At 36.5% G+C, this 20850-nt stretch overlaps 1 protein-coding gene across 12 annotated transcripts in view; it reads left to right on the plus strand.

Moving 5' to 3' along the window:
• GPHN (gephyrin) overlaps positions 1-20850 on the plus strand; it is a 639435-nt gene that overhangs the window by 569936 nt on the left and 48649 nt on the right. For all 12 annotated transcript variants that reach the window (XM_045070686.1, XM_013057196.2, XM_045070696.1 and 9 more), the window contains 3 exons: positions 490-548; positions 1625-1778; positions 19456-19577. In XM_045070686.1, the coding sequence (XP_044926621.1) occupies positions 490-548; positions 1625-1778; positions 19456-19577 (335 nt within the window). The remainder of the gene's footprint in view (positions 1-489; positions 549-1624; positions 1779-19455; positions 19578-20850) is intronic.

Below are 20850 nucleotides of genomic sequence, written 5' to 3' on the forward strand. Positions count from 1 at the left end.
TAAAATTAATGATCACCATTAATTTACAGATATCTACTACCAGGAAAACTGTAAGTCCTTCATTGAAATTTCTGCAGATATCTGGGAAACTTGGCATAATTCATGGGAACAGAAGAGATAGGTTATCTCCATCCACATTTGATGTATCTATTAGGGTAGCCATATAGATAGATCTTTTGTTTTCCCTTGAGAGTGCTATCCTACAATGTAAAATCCAGTATTTGAATTGGTACATTTTTAAAAACACGAAAATTATGAAAAAATTTTATTTATTTATAAATGAATGTATTGGCATCAAACCTAGTTTTTCAGGTACCTGTGGTAGAAATTTATCATGTTCAAAATGTGTAGCAAATGGTTCTGTTTCTCTGTATTTGTATATATTCTGTACCTATCTGATGATAATTGCATCTGAGTAGCTAAATTGTATTGATCAGAAATTCTGTTAGATTATTCTGTTCGAAATTACATGACTTGCTCTTATTATAGGGTACCGAGGAACTTGAAGTACGAATTCTGGTGCAAGCTCGACCAGGCCAAGATATCAGGTAAATTCATAATGTATAGAATGTGTAGCCAACTTTTGTTTCTACAAAAGGAAACATGAGTTCATGATCATGAACTCAGGAGAGCATGGCTATTGTAAACCCACAGCTCAGTCATTTAGCCATTAGTGTTGAGGACTTTTAACAAGTAGCAAAATGAATTTTCTTAATTCTGCATTTCATGTCTACTCTGCCTACTTTTTTGTAAACATAGTAAAGGTAAATACAATAGTCAAAAGCAACATGAGAAGGAGTAAAGTCATGAGCCTACTTAATCTGAAATTAATCCTGCTTTTAGATAATCCAGAAATCTAGCCCCACCCCAGATAATCCAGAATTTGGTATCAACACAGATAATCCCAGATTTGAGTTTTTATGCAGTTAGCTGATAGCCCCTCCTCTACTGACTACCAATATTAGTAGAATAACCTGCTATTCCTTATATACAAAAATGAGACTACTGTCTTACCATAAGTAGTGCAAAAACTTTACATTATTTTTCTTACATTGGGATGTGTTTGCCCTAATCCCATCAATACTACATTTGCTCAAATGTCCTTATAACAAAGCTACAATTCTCACATCCCTATGGCAAGAAGCCAAGCCAAGTAGACTTCTGTGGCCGTAGACCTGGGCCAGCCTAAATTGTCCAAATAGAAATTGTCCCTGTGACTGTAACCTCATTAGTGTTATTCTCCTCACCCCAAAGCTAACATGCTATGGACATCTTATCATTAATGCCACTAGATATATTCATATAAATTCTTGCCTTATATCAAAGAAAGTTTGTAGTTGGTATTTTTTTACTGTAATTTAGTATAAAGCAATTTGTAAAATAGTTTTCAAATGTGAAATAACATATTCCTTAGCAAAAATGGAAATCTTATTTCTTTTATTTTGTGATTTAAATTTTTTATTAAAACAACAAAGAGTTTTAGAAGCTTTTTATTTTATTATTCTGTTCCTGCCTCATCTCTTAACTCTTTTCTCCTCTTAAGTGTCCTCCTTCTTTGACACTAACATCGATTGAGAAGATATTATTCTTATCATACTGCTTATGGTTCTGCTTTGACTTTCAGACCCATCGGCCATGACATTAAAAGAGGGGAGTGCGTTTTGGCCAAAGGAACCCATATGGGCCCCTCAGAGATTGGACTTCTGGCAACTGTAGGTGTCACGGAGGTTGAAGTTAATAAGTTTCCAGTTGTTGCAGTCATGTCAACAGGGAATGAGGTAAGAAAAAAAAAGTTCGGGGGGAGTAAGTAACTAATTCAACTTTCAGGTAAAAAGTCTTTTTGACTTCTGTTCTGTGTCATAAATAGAACATTGTGGATTACAGATTTTTACCACATACATGTAACAGGGAAATAAATATACTGGCCTCAGGATAGTTCAAGTACAGAAGATAAGGAGGAAGACTAGAAATTACATATTAAGAAATCTTCCCTTCCATTTATTAGAACAAAATGTTATAACCAATGACCTTTCCACACACTCAGTACATATAAACAAAGAATGTTGACTGCTAACTATAGATTTCAACTATGCAAATTGAGTGCTCAGTCCATTAGGACAATGAATTCTACCTACCCTGCTGCTGAGATGATGGGCCACCTCTGTGTGGATCAGTGAATTGGGACACAATGGTTAGCCCTTCATCTTGCTGGAAGTTCCTTGTGATACTTAGTCACCAGGAAGAATTTGATAATCTTTTCTCTTTTTCTGCAAGGATGGCATCTCTGGTGGCATGTTTCTCAATATGTCAAATGTCATTTCAACCCTGATTTAGGATGGGGAGTTTCAATTTGAATTTGAAAAATTCCTGTTCCATGTTTTGCTTATACAAGAAATCAGATGTTCTTTTTTTTTTTTTTTTTTTTTTTTTGTTTTGTTTTGTTTGTTTATTTATTTGTTTGTTTTTGTTTTTTTTTTTTTTAATTTTTTATTTTTTATAAACATATATTTTTATCCCCAGGGGTACAGGTCTGTGAATCACCAGGTTTACACACTTCACAGCACTCACCAAATCACATACCCTCCCCAATGTCCATAATCCCACCCCCTTCTCCCAAACCCCCTCCCCCCGGCAACCCTCAGTTTGTTGTGAGATTAAGAGTCACTTATGGTTTGTCTCCCTCCCAATCCCATCTTGTTTCATTTATTCTTCTACCCACTTAAGCCTCCATGTTGCATCACCACTTCCTCATATCAGGGAGATCATATGATAGTTGTCTTTCTCTGCTTGACTTATTTCGCTAAGCATGATACGCTCTAGTTCCATCCATGTTGTTGCAAATGGCAAGATTTCATTTCTTTTGATGGCTGCATAGTATTCCATTGTGTATATATACCACATCTTCTTGATCCATTCATCTGTTGATGGACATCTAGGTTCTTTCCATAGTTTGGCTATTGTGGACATTGCTGCTATAAACATTCGGGTGCATGTGTCCCTTTGGATCACTACATTTGTATCTTTAGGGTAAATACCCAATAGTGCAATTGCTGGGTCATAGGGCAGTTCTATTTTCAACATTTTGAGGAACCTCCATGCTGTTTTCCAGAGTGGCTGCACCAGCTTGCATTCCCACCAACAGTGTAGGAGGGTTCCCCTTTCTCCGCATCCTCGCCAGCATCTGTCATTTCCTGACTTGTTGATTTTAGCCATTCTGACTGGTGTGAGGTGATATCTCATTGTGGTTTTGATTTGTATTTCCCTGATGCCGAGTGATATGGAGCACTTTTTCATGTGTCTGTTGGCCATCTGGATGTCTTCTTTGCAGAAATGTCTGTTCATGTCTTCTGCCCAAGAAATCAGATGTTCTAATCAGACTGGGAATCTTGAAAAATGGATCTGTTGGTAATTCAAAGCCTAAGAGCAGAATCAGAAACTATTGAGATTTTTTTTTAGGCCTTTAGACCTTACTATTTTTAAAAAGGTTTACAGGATTTCTTTTTTTTTTTCTCTTTTAATCCCTAATTTTATTCTGAAAATAAACCATTTATTTGAAAATAAACCATTTATTATGAAAATAAACCATTATTTTTAATTTCTTCAAGTCTTGGAAATGAACATTTTCAAAGGTCTCTGTTATCCTTATAGCTCTTTTAGAAAGGGCAAAAAAATTGGGGTAAATTGGAAGGGGAGAAAAAGCATGAGAGGCTGTGGATCCTGAGAAACAAATTTTGGAGTTTTGGAGGGGAGAGGGTGGGGGATGGGTGAGCGTGGTGGTGGGTATTAAGGAGGGCTCATATTTCATGGAGCACTGGGTATGGTGCATAAACAATGACTCTTGGAAAAATTAAATTAAATTAAATTTAAAAAAATAGAAAGAGCAAAAGAAAAGAATAGAATATTTGTTTTGCTAATGGAGAGATCAATCAGTATTCTAGACTTAGTATAGGTACACTGGTCATTCTCTAAAACTATTGACTGACCCAAAACATTCTTTTCAATTGATCTACATAGTGAAGATTTTAATATCCCTAGGACTAACTGACATTATGTTTGGCATCAGAAAGAAATATCTGATAAACTGGTTGACTTAATGAACTGTTCTTATTTGTGATTTATTTGTATGCTTTGTGCATTTAAGTGAGTTCATGGGGGGTTTGCGAAAGCTAAAGAGAATGAGCAAATTCATGAATAACTAGTTATTAGGCAACTTTGTTTAAGCTGTATTTCTTGTATTCTTCCTAATGTTTTTGTAAGGCTGGACCATAGTCTCACTTATCCTCCAGACTACATTGGTAATATTTTTAAAGCTATCATACATTCTGTATTAAAACTGTTGGCTAGTGGTAAAGAAAAGTGATGGGATAAGAATAGAGATGATAGTTATATCATGGAATCTAAGGAAGAATTCGTAGTCCTAGTTCCCTGCCTCCATAGGCTTGATTATCCTTGATGGGCTTTCACAGATGCTATTTTCTGTGGCCTACTATATTTACCATGGTTTTCCAAGGGAATAATGTTTCTAAATCTCTAAATCCACAATCTAAAATAATGTTTCTAAATCCATAATCTCTGGTTTCATATAGTTCAGCACTCATTCCCTAGTTCCATCCAAGATTAGTTGTTATTATGACTCTCTGTGATTGTATAGTTTAGTTCAACCAATGTTTATTAGGTATCTCTATGCCAGGAATTATACTGGAAACTGGGAATAAAAGAAATGAATGAAGTATAGTATCTCTTTTGAAGGCTTGAGATCTTTGATAGAAAATAATGGGGAAAAATTATTTTGTTTCAGAGAGGCCAAAAGAAATTAACACTTGTCTGTTAATGTGGCAAGTCTATAATTTAGTCAGTCACAGCACAAGCTCCCTTTTAGTACTAACTGATTTCTCCTGGAATGAGTGGCTTTATATATGTCCACTTTTGAATCCAGCGTGGTGTATCAGTAAGCAGAACAGTGGCCTGAGGCAACCCAAAGAATGCCATACAAGATATCTGTGTATACTGTCTTTAAAACCTGCCCAGTATTTTGTGACTACATGTGTTTATTTGGGATGGGGGAATTATTTCAAAATTGGGAGGTACAGTTGTGAACTATAACTAGTACAGAATAGTCAATGCAGACATTTGTTTCTTTCAACAAACTGTGTATGTTAACATTTAGGTAATACCATCCAATAATTACATAACTGTGGCATACATTTCCAACCTCATGCATTTGTTCAATAAATATTTATTAGGCATCTATTACATGCTGGAATGTCCATGAGGGGTTATCTTTTTTTTTTTTTTTAAGATTTTATTTATTTATTTGTCAGAGAGAAAGCGAGCGAGATCGAGCACAGGCAGACAGAGTGGAAGGCAGAGTCAGAGGGAGAAGCAGGCTCCCTGCGGAGCAAGGAGCCCGATGTGGGACTCGATCCCAGGACGCTGGGATCATGACCTGAGCCGAAGGCAGCTGCTTAACCAACTGAGCCACCCAGGCGTCCCTCCATGAGGGGTTATCTTAACTAAAATGAGTTTTCTAAGTTGTGAATACACTCTGTCGTGAACCAGTTTATTTAGAAGGGTTTTGAACTGGAAATTCAGTGTCCAGCAAGGCTGCATCAGACTTTCATCTTCAGTGGAACTAATCCTCTTAATCGTCTACACAGCCATCCAAGAGTTATTTTCTTTTTTCTTCAAGTAACATTCAGGTGCAAGGGAACAAGAATTATACTAGGAGACTAGGGGAACCACCAACTTAGAAGCATGTCCTACATAAGAATTAATATTTTTTCTAATAGTCTTAGGCAGCTTCCAAGGTCCCTATAAGGGAAATGTGTAGATACAAGTGTCACCACATTGACAAAAGCCCAAAGATATGGCTTCCCACTAGGTATTCATAGTTCATGTATTTATTTTTAAGATTTTATTTATTTAGTTAGTTATTTAGTTAGTTAGTTATTTGACAGAGAGAGAGAGAGCAAGAGAGGGAACACAAGCAGAGGGAGTGGGAGAGAGAGAAGCAGGCTTCCCACTGAACAGGGACCCTGATATGGGGCTGGATCCCAGAACCCCAGGATCATGACCTGAGCCAAAGGCAGGCGCTTAATGACCAAGCCACCCAGGTGCCCCTATAGTTCATTTATAGTACCTTCTAGTCCATATGCAGTTACCAATAAGAGATTATTTTTGCCATGGAAAATACTGCCTAATAACAAGCTGACATTTCGTCTTTATCAAATTTCCAGGGAAGAGCTAGAAAGTGAACTGAAGCTCAAATATGTCCTTAGAGATGGAAAAGGGTTTTGTAACTCTTTACCCTCACATAAGAGGATCCACTGTGTGTAGAAAATTAGAAAATAATAGTAAAACTTACTATAAGTCATTCTGCTTTTTATCATCACCATGCACTGGCTATTCTAAGAAAAGTCTGTGATAAAATATGCTCTGCAGGGCAAACCATTTCCACCACCCTTCCCCATTTAGTATGCTACCATACTGATGCCAGGCACTGTGCTGACTGCTCAGAATATAGCAGCGAATGAGACAAACAAATTCCCTGTTCCTACAGAATTTATATTCTAATGGAGGCAGGATAGGGGAGATAGTAAACAAAAAATGCCAGTAAGTGGTATGAAGAAAAATTAAGGATAAGATGATAAAGACTAGTAGTAGAAGAGGTATATGCCAAATATTACCTGTTGAAACCTACCCTACATCACCCCTTTCATATTCTCCTCTTTACAATAAAGCTAGAAGGCTGAAAACCCAATTTCCTGGATTCTTTCCACCTGTGGTCCTGTTAGGTTTTGTCATTGGGATGCATTAACACAATATTAAAACTTGGAAATAAATTAGAAGTAGGGGCACCTGGGTGACTCAGTCGTTAAGCGTCTGCCTTTGGCTCAGGTCATGATCCTGGGGTCCTGGGGTCCAGCCCTGCATCAGGGTCCCTGCTCAGCAGGAAGCCTGCTTCTCCCTCTAAATCTCCCACTCCCTCTCCTTGTGTTCTCTCTCTCGCTGTATCTCTCCCTCTGTCAAATAAATAAATTAAATATTTTAGAAGAAGAAGTTAGCTGAAGTATAAGCTCCTCAATCCCCAGTAACATCACTTTCTCCCAGCAGCCTTAGGGACAGTGGTGACTTCCTGTAGTTACTGATCTTTGGAGACACACTTTTCTCCTTTTGTTTTTCCAGCCCTCCTCAAACATTTGAAACCAATTCCCTGTATTCAGTCCTTTTTTCTTCCACTCCCCTTCATTTGAAATACCTAGAGGATTTGGTTTTCCTTTCCAGATCTAACTGATAAAATTTTTTATATAGGGTAATCAGGCCTCACTGAAGAGATAAATTTAGAGTGGAAATCTGAAGGTATTGAGGGTGGTGCCATGTAAGGGGAACTGAGTTCCAAGCAGAGGGAACGACAGAGACAGAAAAATCCTGAGATCGGGGGTATGCTTGTGATGTTTATAACTGAAGTATAGAGGGAAAGGAGCAAAGTAAAAGGATGTGAGGTTAGGGAGGCAACAGAAACAAGACCATTTTATTCTAAGTAGTCAGTTTTGAGGAAGGGAAGCATAACATGAAACATAACGTGTCTTAAATTTTTAAATGTTTACTCTGGCTTTAGTATGTCATGGCATATATATATTTGGAGAGAAAAAGGAAAAAGCAGGGAGACTAGTTAGAAAGATATGTAATGTCCAGCAAGAGATTTGGACCAGAGTAGTAGCAGTGGAAATGATGAGAAATAATCAGATCCAGGATATATTCTGAAGTTAAAGCCAACGGGGTTTGCTAGTGAATTCAAAGTAGAATATAAAAGAAAGTGAGGAGTCAAGATGAATTCCAAGATTTTGACTTGATCAATTCTAAGGATAGTTATTACTTAGGTGAGAAAGATTAGGCAGCAGAAATCAGGCTTCTGTTTTGGACATGTTAAGTTTGAGATACTTAATTAAAAATCCTAGTAGAAATATTGAGTAGGCAATTGAACATATTGTGTGTAGCACAGGAGAAAGATTAGAGCTGAAGATATACATGTGGAAATTATTAGCATATACATAGTATTTTAAATCATGAGACTAGATAAAGTCACCTAGGCAATGAATATAAATAGAAGATAGGGTATATAAGTTTTACACTTAGGAGGCAGCTGGATCTTCCTCTTCTTTCCCCAATACTTATATTTCCCAGGTATTTTGTTTTTTTTTGTTTTATATTTTCCAGTATTATTTTCTTATTTTGACTCTTGATGATATCCTCTCTTTCCGAATCCTTGAAACTTTAGATGGTGACCTAAAGGTCTTTAAACTGGACATAAGTCAACCAGCTGCCATTAATTCAGGGAGTCAAGATAGTATGCTTGCTATCCGGTTACTCAAAGTCCAAACAATAATTATTTTTTTTAGTATGCATTGGGTCTTCTAGTTTTGGGGGTACTGTCTCACTTTCAGCCATATTCCATAACTCATATTTATTCATTTAATATCCTCTTTCTATTGCTCATACTCCCTTTCTATCACATACACACATGCACACACACACATGCAGAATTAAATGTATTCATCTCCACTATGTATTTGCTTATTTTTTTCCATCTCCTATCATTTTCTTGGCCACTGTCAAAAACAGAGGCCTATATAAACAAGTTTGAACTTCATTTATATAAAATCTCTCTAAAACTCCATATAATACTGTTTGGGGCCTTTCACAAGCAGCTGCTATTACAGAACTGTAATACTTAACCTCACTAATAAGAGAAGGAACAGAAGGTTGAGTATCTACTATGACCAGTACCACTATGTGCTTTATGATTAAGGCAACACTATGAGGATAGTATAATTATCCTTCATTTCAAGTAAGAGAAAATTGAAGCTCAAAAACACAACAGTTTTCCCAGTGTTATCTATTTTGTGTAAATGATGGAGCCTTATTTCACTACTAAGTCTTCTGGCTGTAACAACTTTTCTCTCACTGTGCCACAATACTTCCCACAGGAGTTTCCTTACATTTCATTTCTCTACTTTTCAGTGGCAGTCCCTGAAACCTCTAAGGTTAGGTAGTTTTTACCTTTGTTATTTTCTACTAGCTATACCATACTTCCTATCCAGATTAAAGACCATGATTTACCACTTTAATGTTGCTCACTCCTTTAATCTGTTCCTTTGCTTCCTATGCTAATAAATAAACTGATCTTCTGCTTTCTCCATTTTTGCTCCCAAGCAGACAGATATTACTGAGAAAATTCAGAGAACTGTAATTACCTGGTCCATAACAAATTTCTGCCATTTAATGTCAACATGGTACTTAAAAGTTGCTCAATAATTCTGATGTCACTATCTTGTCAGTTTCCTAGCACATTCCCTCAGTAGATAGTTCATTCATATATTCTATATAGTCTTTATTTTTTCTTTGTCTCATTTTTTATTTTTTAATTTTTTAATTTAAATTCAATTAGCCCACATATAGTACATCATTAGATTCAGATGTAGAGTTCAATGATTCATGAGTTGTATATAGCATCCAGCACTCACCATATCACCTGCCCTCCGTATCACAATGCCCATCCCCCCACCGACCTTCCCTCCAAAAACCCTCAGTTTGTTTCCTATCCTTGAGTCTCTCATAGTTTGTGTCCCTCTCTGATTTCTTTCTATTCTGTTTTCCCTCCCTTACCGTATGGCCCTCTGCACCTTTTTTTATACTCCACATATGAGTGAAGCCATATGATAATTGTCTTTCTCTGATTGACTTATTTTGCTCAGCATACCCTCCACTTTCATCCACAACAATGTAAATGGTAAGTATTCATCCTTTCTGATGGCTGAGTAATATTCATTTTACATACACACACACACACACACACACACATACACACACATAATATTTTCTTTATCCATTCGTCAATGGACATCACAGCTCTTTTCCACAGTTTGGCTACTGTGGACATTGGACATTGCTGCTATAAACGCTGAGGTGCAGGTGCCCCTTAAGACCACTGCATTTGTCACCTTGGGGTAAATACCTAGTAGTGCAATTGCTGGGTCATAGAGTATTTTTAACTTTTTCAGGAACCTCCATACTGTTTTCTAGAGTGGCTGCACCAGTTTGCATCCCCATCAGCAGTGTAAGAGGGTTCCCTTCATCTGCATTCTCGCCAACATTTGATGTCTCCTGACTCATTAATTTTAGCCATTCTGACTGGTATGAGGTGATGTCTCATTGTGGTTTTGATTTGCATTTCCCTGATGCTGAGTGATATTCAGCATTTTTTCTTGTATCTGTTGGCCATTTGGATGTCTTCTCTTAGAAATGTCTGTTCATGTCTTCTGCCCATTTCTTGACTGGATTTTTTGTCTTTTGAGGGGTTGAGTTTGATAAGTTCTTTATAGATCTTGGATCTGTATCCAAGATATGTCATTTGCAAATATCTTCTCCCATTCCATAGGTTGCCTTTTAGTTTTGTTGACCATTTCCATTGCTATGCAAAAGCTTTTTATCCTGATGAAGTCCCAGTAGTTTTTTGTTTTTGTTTTTGTTTCCCTTGCCTTTGGAGACTTGTCTAGCAAAAAGTTGCTGTGGCCGAGGTCAAAGGCCAGTATTCTCCTCTTAGAATTTGATGGATTCCTGTTTCACATTTAGGTATTTTATCCACTCTGAGTCTATTTTTGTGTATGGTATAAGAAAATGGTTCAGTTTTATTCTTCTGCATGTGGCTATCCAATTTTCCCAACACCATTTACTGAAGAAACAGCATTGGATATTCTTTCCTGTTTTATCAAAGATTAGTTGACCATAGAGTTGAGGGTCCAATCCTGGGTTCTCTATTCTATTCTGTTGATCTATGGGTCTGTTTTTGTGCCCATGTCATTCTGTCTTAATGATTATAGCTTCTTCTTTTTTTTTTTTAAATATTATGTTGTTTGAAATTTGGCATTTTGATGCCACTAGCTTTGGTTTTCTTTTTCAACATTCCTCTGACTATTCAGGGTCTTTTCTGGCTCCATACAAATTTTAGGATTATTTGTTCCAGCTCTGTGAAAAATGTCCATGGTATTTTGCTAGGGATTGCATTGAATGTGTAGATTGCTCTTGGTAGCATAGTCATTTTAACAATATTTATTCTTTCAATCCATGAGCATAAGTCATTCAGACTTATTTCTATGCTTATGTAAATATATATTTGTAAAAATGGGACAGTGCTATAATGCTATTATATTCTTTTTTTTTTTAAGATTTTATTTATTTGTTAGAGAGAGAGAGGGGGAGAGAGCACAAGCACAGGCAGACAGAGTCGCAGGCTAGAAGCAGAGGGAGAAGCAGGCTCCCTGCTGAGCAAGGAGCCCGATGTGGGACTCGATCCCAGGACGCTGCGATCATGACCTGAGCCGAAGGCAGCCACTTAACCAACTGAGCCACCCAGGCGTCCCTATTATGTTCTTTTTTTACTTGAACAGCTTATCACAAATATCTTGCAATGACAGTAACACTATTATGTGGGTGTCTCATAATTAATTTAGTCAATTTCCTATTATTAAGTAAGTAGTTTGTTTGCCATTTTTCACCATTGAAATAGTCAATGCTATGATGAACATCCATATTTATTTGCAACTACTAAAAAAAACTACAAGAGATACACTCAAAAGTAATACAGGTGTGGGACACCTTAGTGGCTCAGCAGCTAAGCAGCTGGCTCTTGATTTTGGCTTGAACCATGGTATTGAATCATGTCCAGCTCACAGTCAGTGAGGAGCCTGCTTTAAGATGCCCTCTCTACCTCTGCCCCTCCCCCATCACTCACACACCTGCACATGTGCATGCTCTGTCTCTCCAAACTAAATAAATAAATAAATCTAGCTTTAAAGACAGTAATAATAATACAGGTGAATCAAAGTGGAATTCTAAAAAATATTTAAGTACTCCAGAGGAAGGGGGAAAAAAAAGAAATAAAAAATAACAAAAAAAATATATATATATAAAATGGCAGATGTAAGTCCTAACATATCAATAATTACATTAAATATAAGTGGTCTATTTTATTTGTAATACCCAAAACTGGAGACAGCGTTAGAAAGACATGAACTGTTGCTATATGCAGCAACCTGGATGGATCTTAATGGTGTTATGCTGAGTGGGGGGAAAAATATCCTAAAAGGTTACAAACTGTATGATTCCTTTTATATAACATTCCTGAAATGACAAAATTATGAAGATGGGAAATATATTAGTGCTTCCCATCTAGAGATGGAGAGGAGGGAGAATGTGACTGACTATAATGGGACAGCATGGGGGATAGATCTTTGAGGTAATGAAAGAGTTCTGTGTCTTGATGTAAGGTGGCAGGTTAACACAAATCTACATATGTGGTAAGGTGGCAAAGAAGTATGCATATACCTTATACCAGTGTCATTTTCCTGATTTTAATATTATTCTATAGTTACATAAAATGTAACCATTGGGGAAACTGGGTGAAAAGTACAGGGGACCTCTCTGTACTATTTGTATAATTTTCTGTGAATATATAATTACAGTTTTGAATGAGCTGATACTAAAACAATTTTTCTTTACAGATTTATTTATTGGTGCAGCTGGTGGCTCAGTTAAGTGTCTGACTCTTGATTTTGGCTCAGGTCGTGATCTCAGAGTAGTGAGACTGAACCCCACATTTGCCTCCATGCTAGTGGGGAGTCTGCTTGGGTTCTCTCTCTCACTCTCCTTCTCACCCTCCTCCCCCTTCTCCCCTTCCCTGCACATACTTACTTTCTCTCTCTCTCTCTCAAATAAATAAATAAATAAATCTTAAAAAAAAAAAAGGAATTCACTTTGTAGGGAAGGAAAAGTAAATTTTTTCCTCCTCCCTTTTAATGTCTCAAGTTCTACATTTTGTTACCCCTATAACAAAAGACAAGATTAGCAAGAGGAAAGGCATACAAGTTTATTTAATATAAGTTTTATGTGACATAAGAGCCTTCATAAGAAAGTGAAGACCTGAAGAAATGTTAAACATGAGCCTTTTTATATTGGGTTTGAGGAGGAGTGGAAAGTTGTGGAAAAAGATAATAGGACAAAGGGTATGAGGAAAGTGTAGTAAACTGAGGGAAACAGTAGGCTTGTTCATTCAGATTCCTCTGAGTCCCTTCATCTTCAGAGGTAAGAATGCTCCTTTCTTCGGCATAGGAAAAGCACCTCTCACATGAGGGTTTTATGACCTATTTAAAGGGAAGGCCAGAAAGTCCTTCCTACACAGGCTATTTCTCAAATTCCTTCAGCTTTAAACATCCATATAACAGTTGCCATATTTTGGGGTAGCATGTCTTGGACCTCATCAGCCTCTTTTCACAGACATATTCCATATCATCATTCTCAGATTTAGATGAACAGAAGTTTTGCTATCTTGTAGCAAAACCAGCAAAGGAAATTGAGGAAAATTAAAATTAAACTAGAATATTATTCTTGTATCATTTCTTATGTGCTGTTAAAGTCAGGACAATTCTCAGATTTAAATGAACATAAATTTTGCTATCTTGTAACAAAACCAGGAAAGGAAATTTTGAATATTAAAATTAAACTAGTGTATTGTTCTAGTATAATTTCCTACATGCTATTAAAGTCAGGACAGTTTTTAAAGCGAGATTATAAAATCAGTCTAATTTGCACAAAAAGTCATCATAATAGAACGTGGACTTTTTTCAAATGCAACTTGTAAACCTCTGTAGTTATAAACCAAATTCTTAAATTATGTTTGAAAGGTCTAAATGTTCTTTTTTCTTTCTTACAACTCAGCAACCAAGGCAATTTAACTCTGAATTTTAAAATTTTTTCCCAGAGTTTAATCAAAAGCTATTTAGAGTAAAAACATGCTCCATTAGAGCTTATAATTTCTCCCCTCTCTTTGTGTTAGATCTGTTTATCTGGACTATTTTTTTTTTAACCTGAGTATTTCTAAGGTATGTCCATAATGACTAAGAATTGGTTTTTGATCAGTTTAGTGAATTGAGTTTTCTAGAAAAGGGAGAAATAAAAGTAGGAATTTATAAGGGAGTTGCTTGCAAGGGATATGGAAAGAGTTATCGACCACTATAAAAGTCTAATTTTCTTCCCTTTGCAAATAGGGAAAAGGTCTTAGATGCAGACGAACCCATTTCTTAATATAAAAAAGGGAAAGTTAGCCATTATAACCAATTTTAGAACCTTTGGTAATTCAATCAAGACCATAGCATTAAATCCCTGAAACAAAGAAGATGATGTTTCTTTCCTTTTTTTTTTTTAATAGTTTTTTGAATTAAAATATAATGTATTATTTGTTTCAGGGGCACAGGTCTGTGATTCATCAGTCTTACACAATTCACAGTGCTCACCATAGCACATACCCTCCCCAATGTCCATCACTCAGCCATCCCATCCCTCCCACCTCCCTCCACTCCAGCAATCCTCAGTTTGTTTCCTGAGATTAAAAATCTCTTGTGGTTTGTCTCCCTCCCTAGTTTCATCTTGTTTCATTTTTTCTTCCCTTCCCCTATGATCCTCTGTCTTGTTTCTCAAAGTCCTTATATCAGTGAAAACATGTGGTAATTGTCTTTCTCTGATTGACATATTTTGCTTAGCATGATACCCTCTAGTTCCATCCACATTGTTGCAAATGGCAAGATTTCCATTTTTGATGGCTGCATAATATTCCATTGTATGTATATGCCACATCTTCTTTATCCGTTCTTCTGTTGATGGACATCTAGGCTCTTTCCACAGTTTGGCTAATAAGGACATTGCTGCTATAAAAATTGGGGTACACGTGCCTCTTTGAATCTAAACTAAATGATTTCTCTTTTAGAAAGGAGATAGAAAATCTCCTCAGGAGGGTTGAACAAAGAAAAAAAAATTTTAAGATTTTATTTATTAATTTGGCAGAGAGGCAAGCAGAGAGATAGGGAGAAGCAGGCTCCCTGCTAAGCAGAAAGCCCGATGCGGGGCTCAATCCCAGAACCCTGAGATCATGACCCGAGCCAAAGGCAGAGGCTTAACCCACTGAGCCACCCAGGCACACCAAACAAAAATATTTTTAATTTTTGGGGGCACCTGGGTGGCTCAGTGGGTTAAAGCCTCTGCCTTCGGCTCAGGTCATGATCCCAGGGTCCTGGGATTGAGCCCCCATTGGGCTCTCTGCTCAGGAAGGAGCCTGCTTCCCTTCCTCTCTCTCCCTGCCTACCTCTCTGCCACTTGTGATCTCTGTCTATCATATAAGTAAATAAAATCTTTTAAAAAAATTTTTAATCTTTTACATTTTTATTTAAATTTCATTTTGAAGCTTGGCATAACAATAAAAATGCTAATTTGCATTGAATATTCATTATTTTATTCCCTTTTGTTCTCAACGTGCCTTTGGGTGAATAAATGTGGTCACGTCATATGTACTCCAAAAAGACCACTAGAATTCCAAATTGTTCTTGATGAATTTGTGCTATTTATTTATTTATTTTTAAGTAGGCTCCACACCCAATATAGAGCCCAGCGTGGGGTTCAAACTCGTGACTGTGAGATTAAGATCTGATCCAGCCACCCAGGCGCCCCGAATTTATGCTTTTTAGAAAGATAAATGCAAGAAAAATAAAACAAGCCAGAGTTATTCCAGGAGGTGGCACAAATTTATTACTAGATGAACCCATGAATTCATTAGCTGAGGTCAGTCAAAAGGGAAAATATTGCTTACGTATTATGTCTTAAGTCCTTAGCACTAAAATTGAATCCCTACCAGCTGACCCTAAAAATCAGTGGGAAGGGTAGAGAACATATCACTTCCAAAGCCAGTTTTCTCAAACATACAAAGAAGTTTTTACAGACACACAGTTATGTAGCCAAATAAATTAACATATTTTTTTGCTGACAAATAAGATTAGTATTAAATCAATGCTTTAGCACCTACACAAGGAAAACAAAAATTTATACAAATTGGATCAGATAACCAGAAAGTCCTCGGAACCTTATTCATACAACAAACAAAAGTAATATCAGCTAGCTTTGGAAGCTCAACAAAAAAGGATTAGACCTTAAGCAAGTGCTAGACTTACCATCATAGACAAAGAACCTCCAGAGCAAAGAGACTCAAGAGACCTCCCTGAAATGCAATATAACCAATACGAAAATACTGGTACAAAGTGGTCTTGCCTAAGTCTTGGTAGGATCTACATGACTATGAAAGTCTTAATACTAGTGAGTTCCTGCTAGAGAGTTGGATAGGACAGTCATGCATCAGATAAACAATGCCCTAGATCCCTGTTTCTCAAAATTGTTCCATAGAACACAGATTCTTCAAGCTAAGGGGTGATTTTTTTTTTTAAAGTGGGTTCTATGTTCAAATTATTTTGGAAAATGTTGATTTTTTTAAAATATTCTATTTATTTATTTGACAGACAGATATCATAGATAGGCAGAGAGACAGGCATAGAGAGAAGGGGGAAGCAGGCTCCCTGCTGAGATCATGACCTGAGTGAAGGCAGAGGCTTAACCCACTGAGCCACCCTGGGACCCCTGGAAAATGTTGGTTTTATTAAACAAGTTTATTTGCTGAAAAAAAAAGGGAGGGAGGAAGGAAGGAAGGAAGGAGAAAGATAGGAAGGAAGGGACAGTTCTTAATACAATGACCACTAGGGAAACCTGTTGATCATACAAAGTGGTATATATCACCATTTCTGAGCAAGGGAGATTATCACTGTAGCACAGCCCCAGTAGTGTCCCAGGAGGAAATTACAAAAGGACAGTTACAGGAGTTTGAGAACTGAGTTTGGTCATGAGAACGAGGCCGGGGGTGGGGGGTGTTAAGGTAGGTAATAAGGTCTAGGTAGAGACTGATCAGATTTGTAAAATAGGTAAGTTGCTGAAACAGTCTTGTCCTTGGAACACATGAGTCCATGTGGAGTTATAATGGTCTCAGTTTGTGCATGGTCTTGGAGCATATAAGTCTAAACAAGTTTGTGTTAAAACAGTTTGATTTAACATGGTAACTTAAGTTACATATCATGGTTTGGTACAGTTTATCTATTATGCAAATAATGGTACAGTTTTGCAAATAGATGTTTCTGTTTTATTTCTCAGAAAGACTTGTAGTATAGGCATGATAACCAATTACAAGGATTTGCAAACATTCAGACATATTGAATGGGGGGCTTGGTAAGAGTGTGACTAAAAACATAGATTCAAGGAGGAGATATATTAAGATGTTCTTATGGATTGTAATCTTTGGGAAGATAGTGGATAAAGGGAAATAAAAAATGGAAATAAAAGAGTCAAAGGTTTAATGTGTGAAAGCTGGAAAGACAGTGGTAACATTGATAAGAACAAAAACAAGAAATTGAAATTTAATATATGGTAGACAAGAAAGTAATAAGGTATGTAGATAATGGGTTATGTGTTTTGGTTTTTTTTTTTTTTACTTTGTATTTTTCTTTCTTTTGTATTTTAACTGTGACAAGTTCCAGGCATCATTCCAAAGATGACCAGAAGTATAGGATACTAGAAAACAAGATTAAGTTTTAAAAGGAAATACTATGAATTTATTCTATATTTGGATTTTTGACTTCCATTCAGTTGTTTGTTTTCTTTGAAAATACTTAAAATACACTGTAAATCCCGCACCCTCATTTAACCAGGTATTATATCATTATGTCAATTTTATAGTTAAGTAACTAGTATTCCTATAATCTTTAATTGTTCTGTTATTTCTGTAACTGTTTGCAGCAAAAACAGAAAGGAATGTGAATGGCAAAGAAAACACTCTAATAACAAGGACTTTTATTTTGTTGGTGGTCAGTACCCTTCTGTGAAAAAAAAATTATATAACCACACAGTTTTCTTTCTGAAGCAACTTGTCTAATTAATGGATTTAAAGAGCTGTAGGCCTTCACCTTTATAAAATTATAATGACTTCAATAACTGTGTGTTAATTAAGATCAGAAAATTAATCTATATTAGCACTGCAGTAGCAATTTTCTAAGCTCTGTCAGTGACTAAGGATGAAAGTGGGTTGCAATGTCACATGGCATCTGATTAAGTTAAATTAATGCAGTATTTGAAGGGAAGACTCCCAGGTGACACTGAATAAGATGATTAGAGTTTTTCCCCTAGCTATTTTAAGGGGACAATTGGTTGCAAAGCTACTACTTTTCCAGCGTAAAGCCAAAGGTCCCGCCACATGGTATCACCACTGAGTCAGAAGGAAGATTGAAGGGGCTAGAGGCTATTATTTGGGAAAACTGAGATATAAAGCCCTGAGAATTGGTCATATTAACAGCCTAAATATCTGTGCATGCTTGTCTTCAACCTCCTAAAATAATAGTACAGATTTCCTCACTTCCAAGATGTACTTTTTTTTCATTTTGTATTTCTGAAATCAAAGTCCATCTTAAAATTGATGTATAAATTAAAGTTGTATGTTGGTGTGTCTGCATGTGTTAAGGATCCCTACTCATCAGTGTTTTATAACCTAATCTAAATCTATATTCACACTGTAGACTAATTCTTTCTGTACTAGCATCTAGAAATATATGAGAATGATGGGGATAAAATGTGCTATTTAGAAGAGAGTCATATTTATTATATATTTACCCATATTAATTGAGTGTTCATTACCTCAATCAATCCTAACAACTACAACTCAAGGCAGTTATTAGTATTGTATGTTATAATCGAGAACATTAGGCATAATGTGTTTGGATAATTTGAATTTCAATCTTGTCTGAATCCTAAGCTCTTCCTACTGTACCGCACTGCCTCACTGAAATAATCTAACATAAAGTAAGCTTCTAATAATTTTTTTTTCATAGACATACAATGCTGGATATTAAATCTCTAAAGAATGACTCAATTCAGAGTCATAGAATAGTTGTGTATGTCTAGTTAAGTATTACTTGTTTAAATTTGCTAATAAAGAGACAAGACACCTATCTTCCTCTCCTTCAAATAAGTTTAAATTCTTTGGTAGTGTTGATCTCACTTTAGAAGAGATCCAAAAGCTTGAAGCAAAATATTAACAATCATTCTCGTCATACTTGAGAATATCATGTCACACAGTCTCTACCTAAGATGTTATCAGTGAAATACAAACTGGAAAATAATATTGGGAGGGAAAAAGGAAGTTGTTTTATTTGGTTTACCCTGGTGAGCAACCACTGAGAAGGCCAGTCTCTACAGAGCACTATTGTCAAACTATAGCCAAAGCAGGTGTGATATTTTGCCTGATGCTTAGTCACCATTTAAATTTCTGCATGCTTTTTAATTCTGGAAGAATTTTTTTTCAATCTCCTATACTCTCAATATTTATTCGGAGATCCCTTGGGCATGTATCTTCTATGTGCCAGATACTGTAGTAGGTGTTAGATAAGGTAAACTCTACTTACTAGATCTATTTCTTTTCCTTTAACCATAGACAACATTATCCTAAGAGAATAATTTGTGGTGGTTTTTTTGACTTTGTAGCTGCTAAATCCCGAAGATGACCTTTTACCAGGAAAGATTCGAGACAGCAATCGTTCAACCCTCTTAGCAACAATTCAGGAACATGGTTACCCCACAATCAACTTGGGAATTGTGGGAGACAAGTAAGTATTGGGTTTTATTTGGAAGTTACTGTTGTACATATTTGAAGTTTGGGAGTACTAACTAGGTGGGATTGTTGCTTAAGAGACAGAAATTTAATACCATAATTTTCACTAATCTCATTCTTCAAAAGCCAAGGAATTATGACCGTGTTTATGTCCTTTTGGGACATTCATCATCCTGGAATGTCTATTACATAGGATATTTTTACTCTCCTATGGGTATGTCAAGTTTCCAAGGATCTTTTTTGATAGCATTGGCTTTATTTTGATGGAATTAATAGTGATGATATTATTCCTATTCACATTCACTTGTTTCAAGAAAAGCAGGAAAGACATGAGTAAGAAGATAAAGAATGTTAAAATTCTCACTAACTGCTCCTCTGAAGTTTAAGTACAATTGTTTTCTAGGACTTTTATATTGATTTTTTTGTATCTTATGTAACCCAGGTTTCTCTAGCCTTCACCCACTTGTAAGTACAAACGGAGGCACATTGACTAGAATTACCTATCTCTAAGAGCATATTGCCCCATATTCTAAATTAACTCAGCCCTCTGCTAAATTCCTCAAGGATTTCTGTGAGCTTCCAACAGATTTTCGCATGTGATCAAGAGCAAGTCTGCTCTTTCTGAGCATCCCACTACCATGTGACACTGCTACTCAGCCCTCTCTCACCAGGATTTCCAGTTCACAAGAGACAGGCCTGCTTTTACTAATACTCAGACATCAGCCTGGTGGAGACAGAGCTGGGAGACAAATCTGAGTAACAGACAGCATGATGTATCTGTCCCCCATAATTGCCCCTTTCATTTATCACCACCTTATAACTGATTAAAGCTCATTAGGTCTGGATCCTTCTTTCCTAGGCCAAGGTAGGAATTTCCCAGCAAATGTGCTTTTGAAGAGGCTTTGCCTTATCAATTTACAAGGTTTGCTCTACACCTGTATCCCAGTTTAAGCTCAACCTGGGCACAACATAATTCAAACCTTGGACACAGCATCCTACCAATAACATGAAAGGGAGTAGCTTTTATGTCCTTTTACTTTTTAAAGTTCCCTTCTTTCTTCCTTTTTTTTTATTTCTCTGAGGATATTGGAATAGAAGCTGTTAGACAGACTTTCAAATGTCATTGTTTTTAAAATCTTCACCATTTGTATTTACCTGGATGCTTAGTTCTAGAGAAGCCCATAGCTAAGTAACCAGCCAACTTAGGACCCACGCTGGTGAAGACAGTGTCACAGGCTACTTAGTATCACCCTGACCGAGGCTCCCTA

The sequence above is a fragment of the Mustela putorius genome, unplaced genomic scaffold (assembly GCF_011764305.1).
Source record: "Mustela putorius furo isolate JIRA1106 unplaced genomic scaffold, ASM1176430v1.1 tig00000129_pilon_pilon_pilon, whole genome shotgun sequence".
Taxonomy (NCBI): Eukaryota; Metazoa; Chordata; class Mammalia; order Carnivora; family Mustelidae; genus Mustela; species Mustela putorius.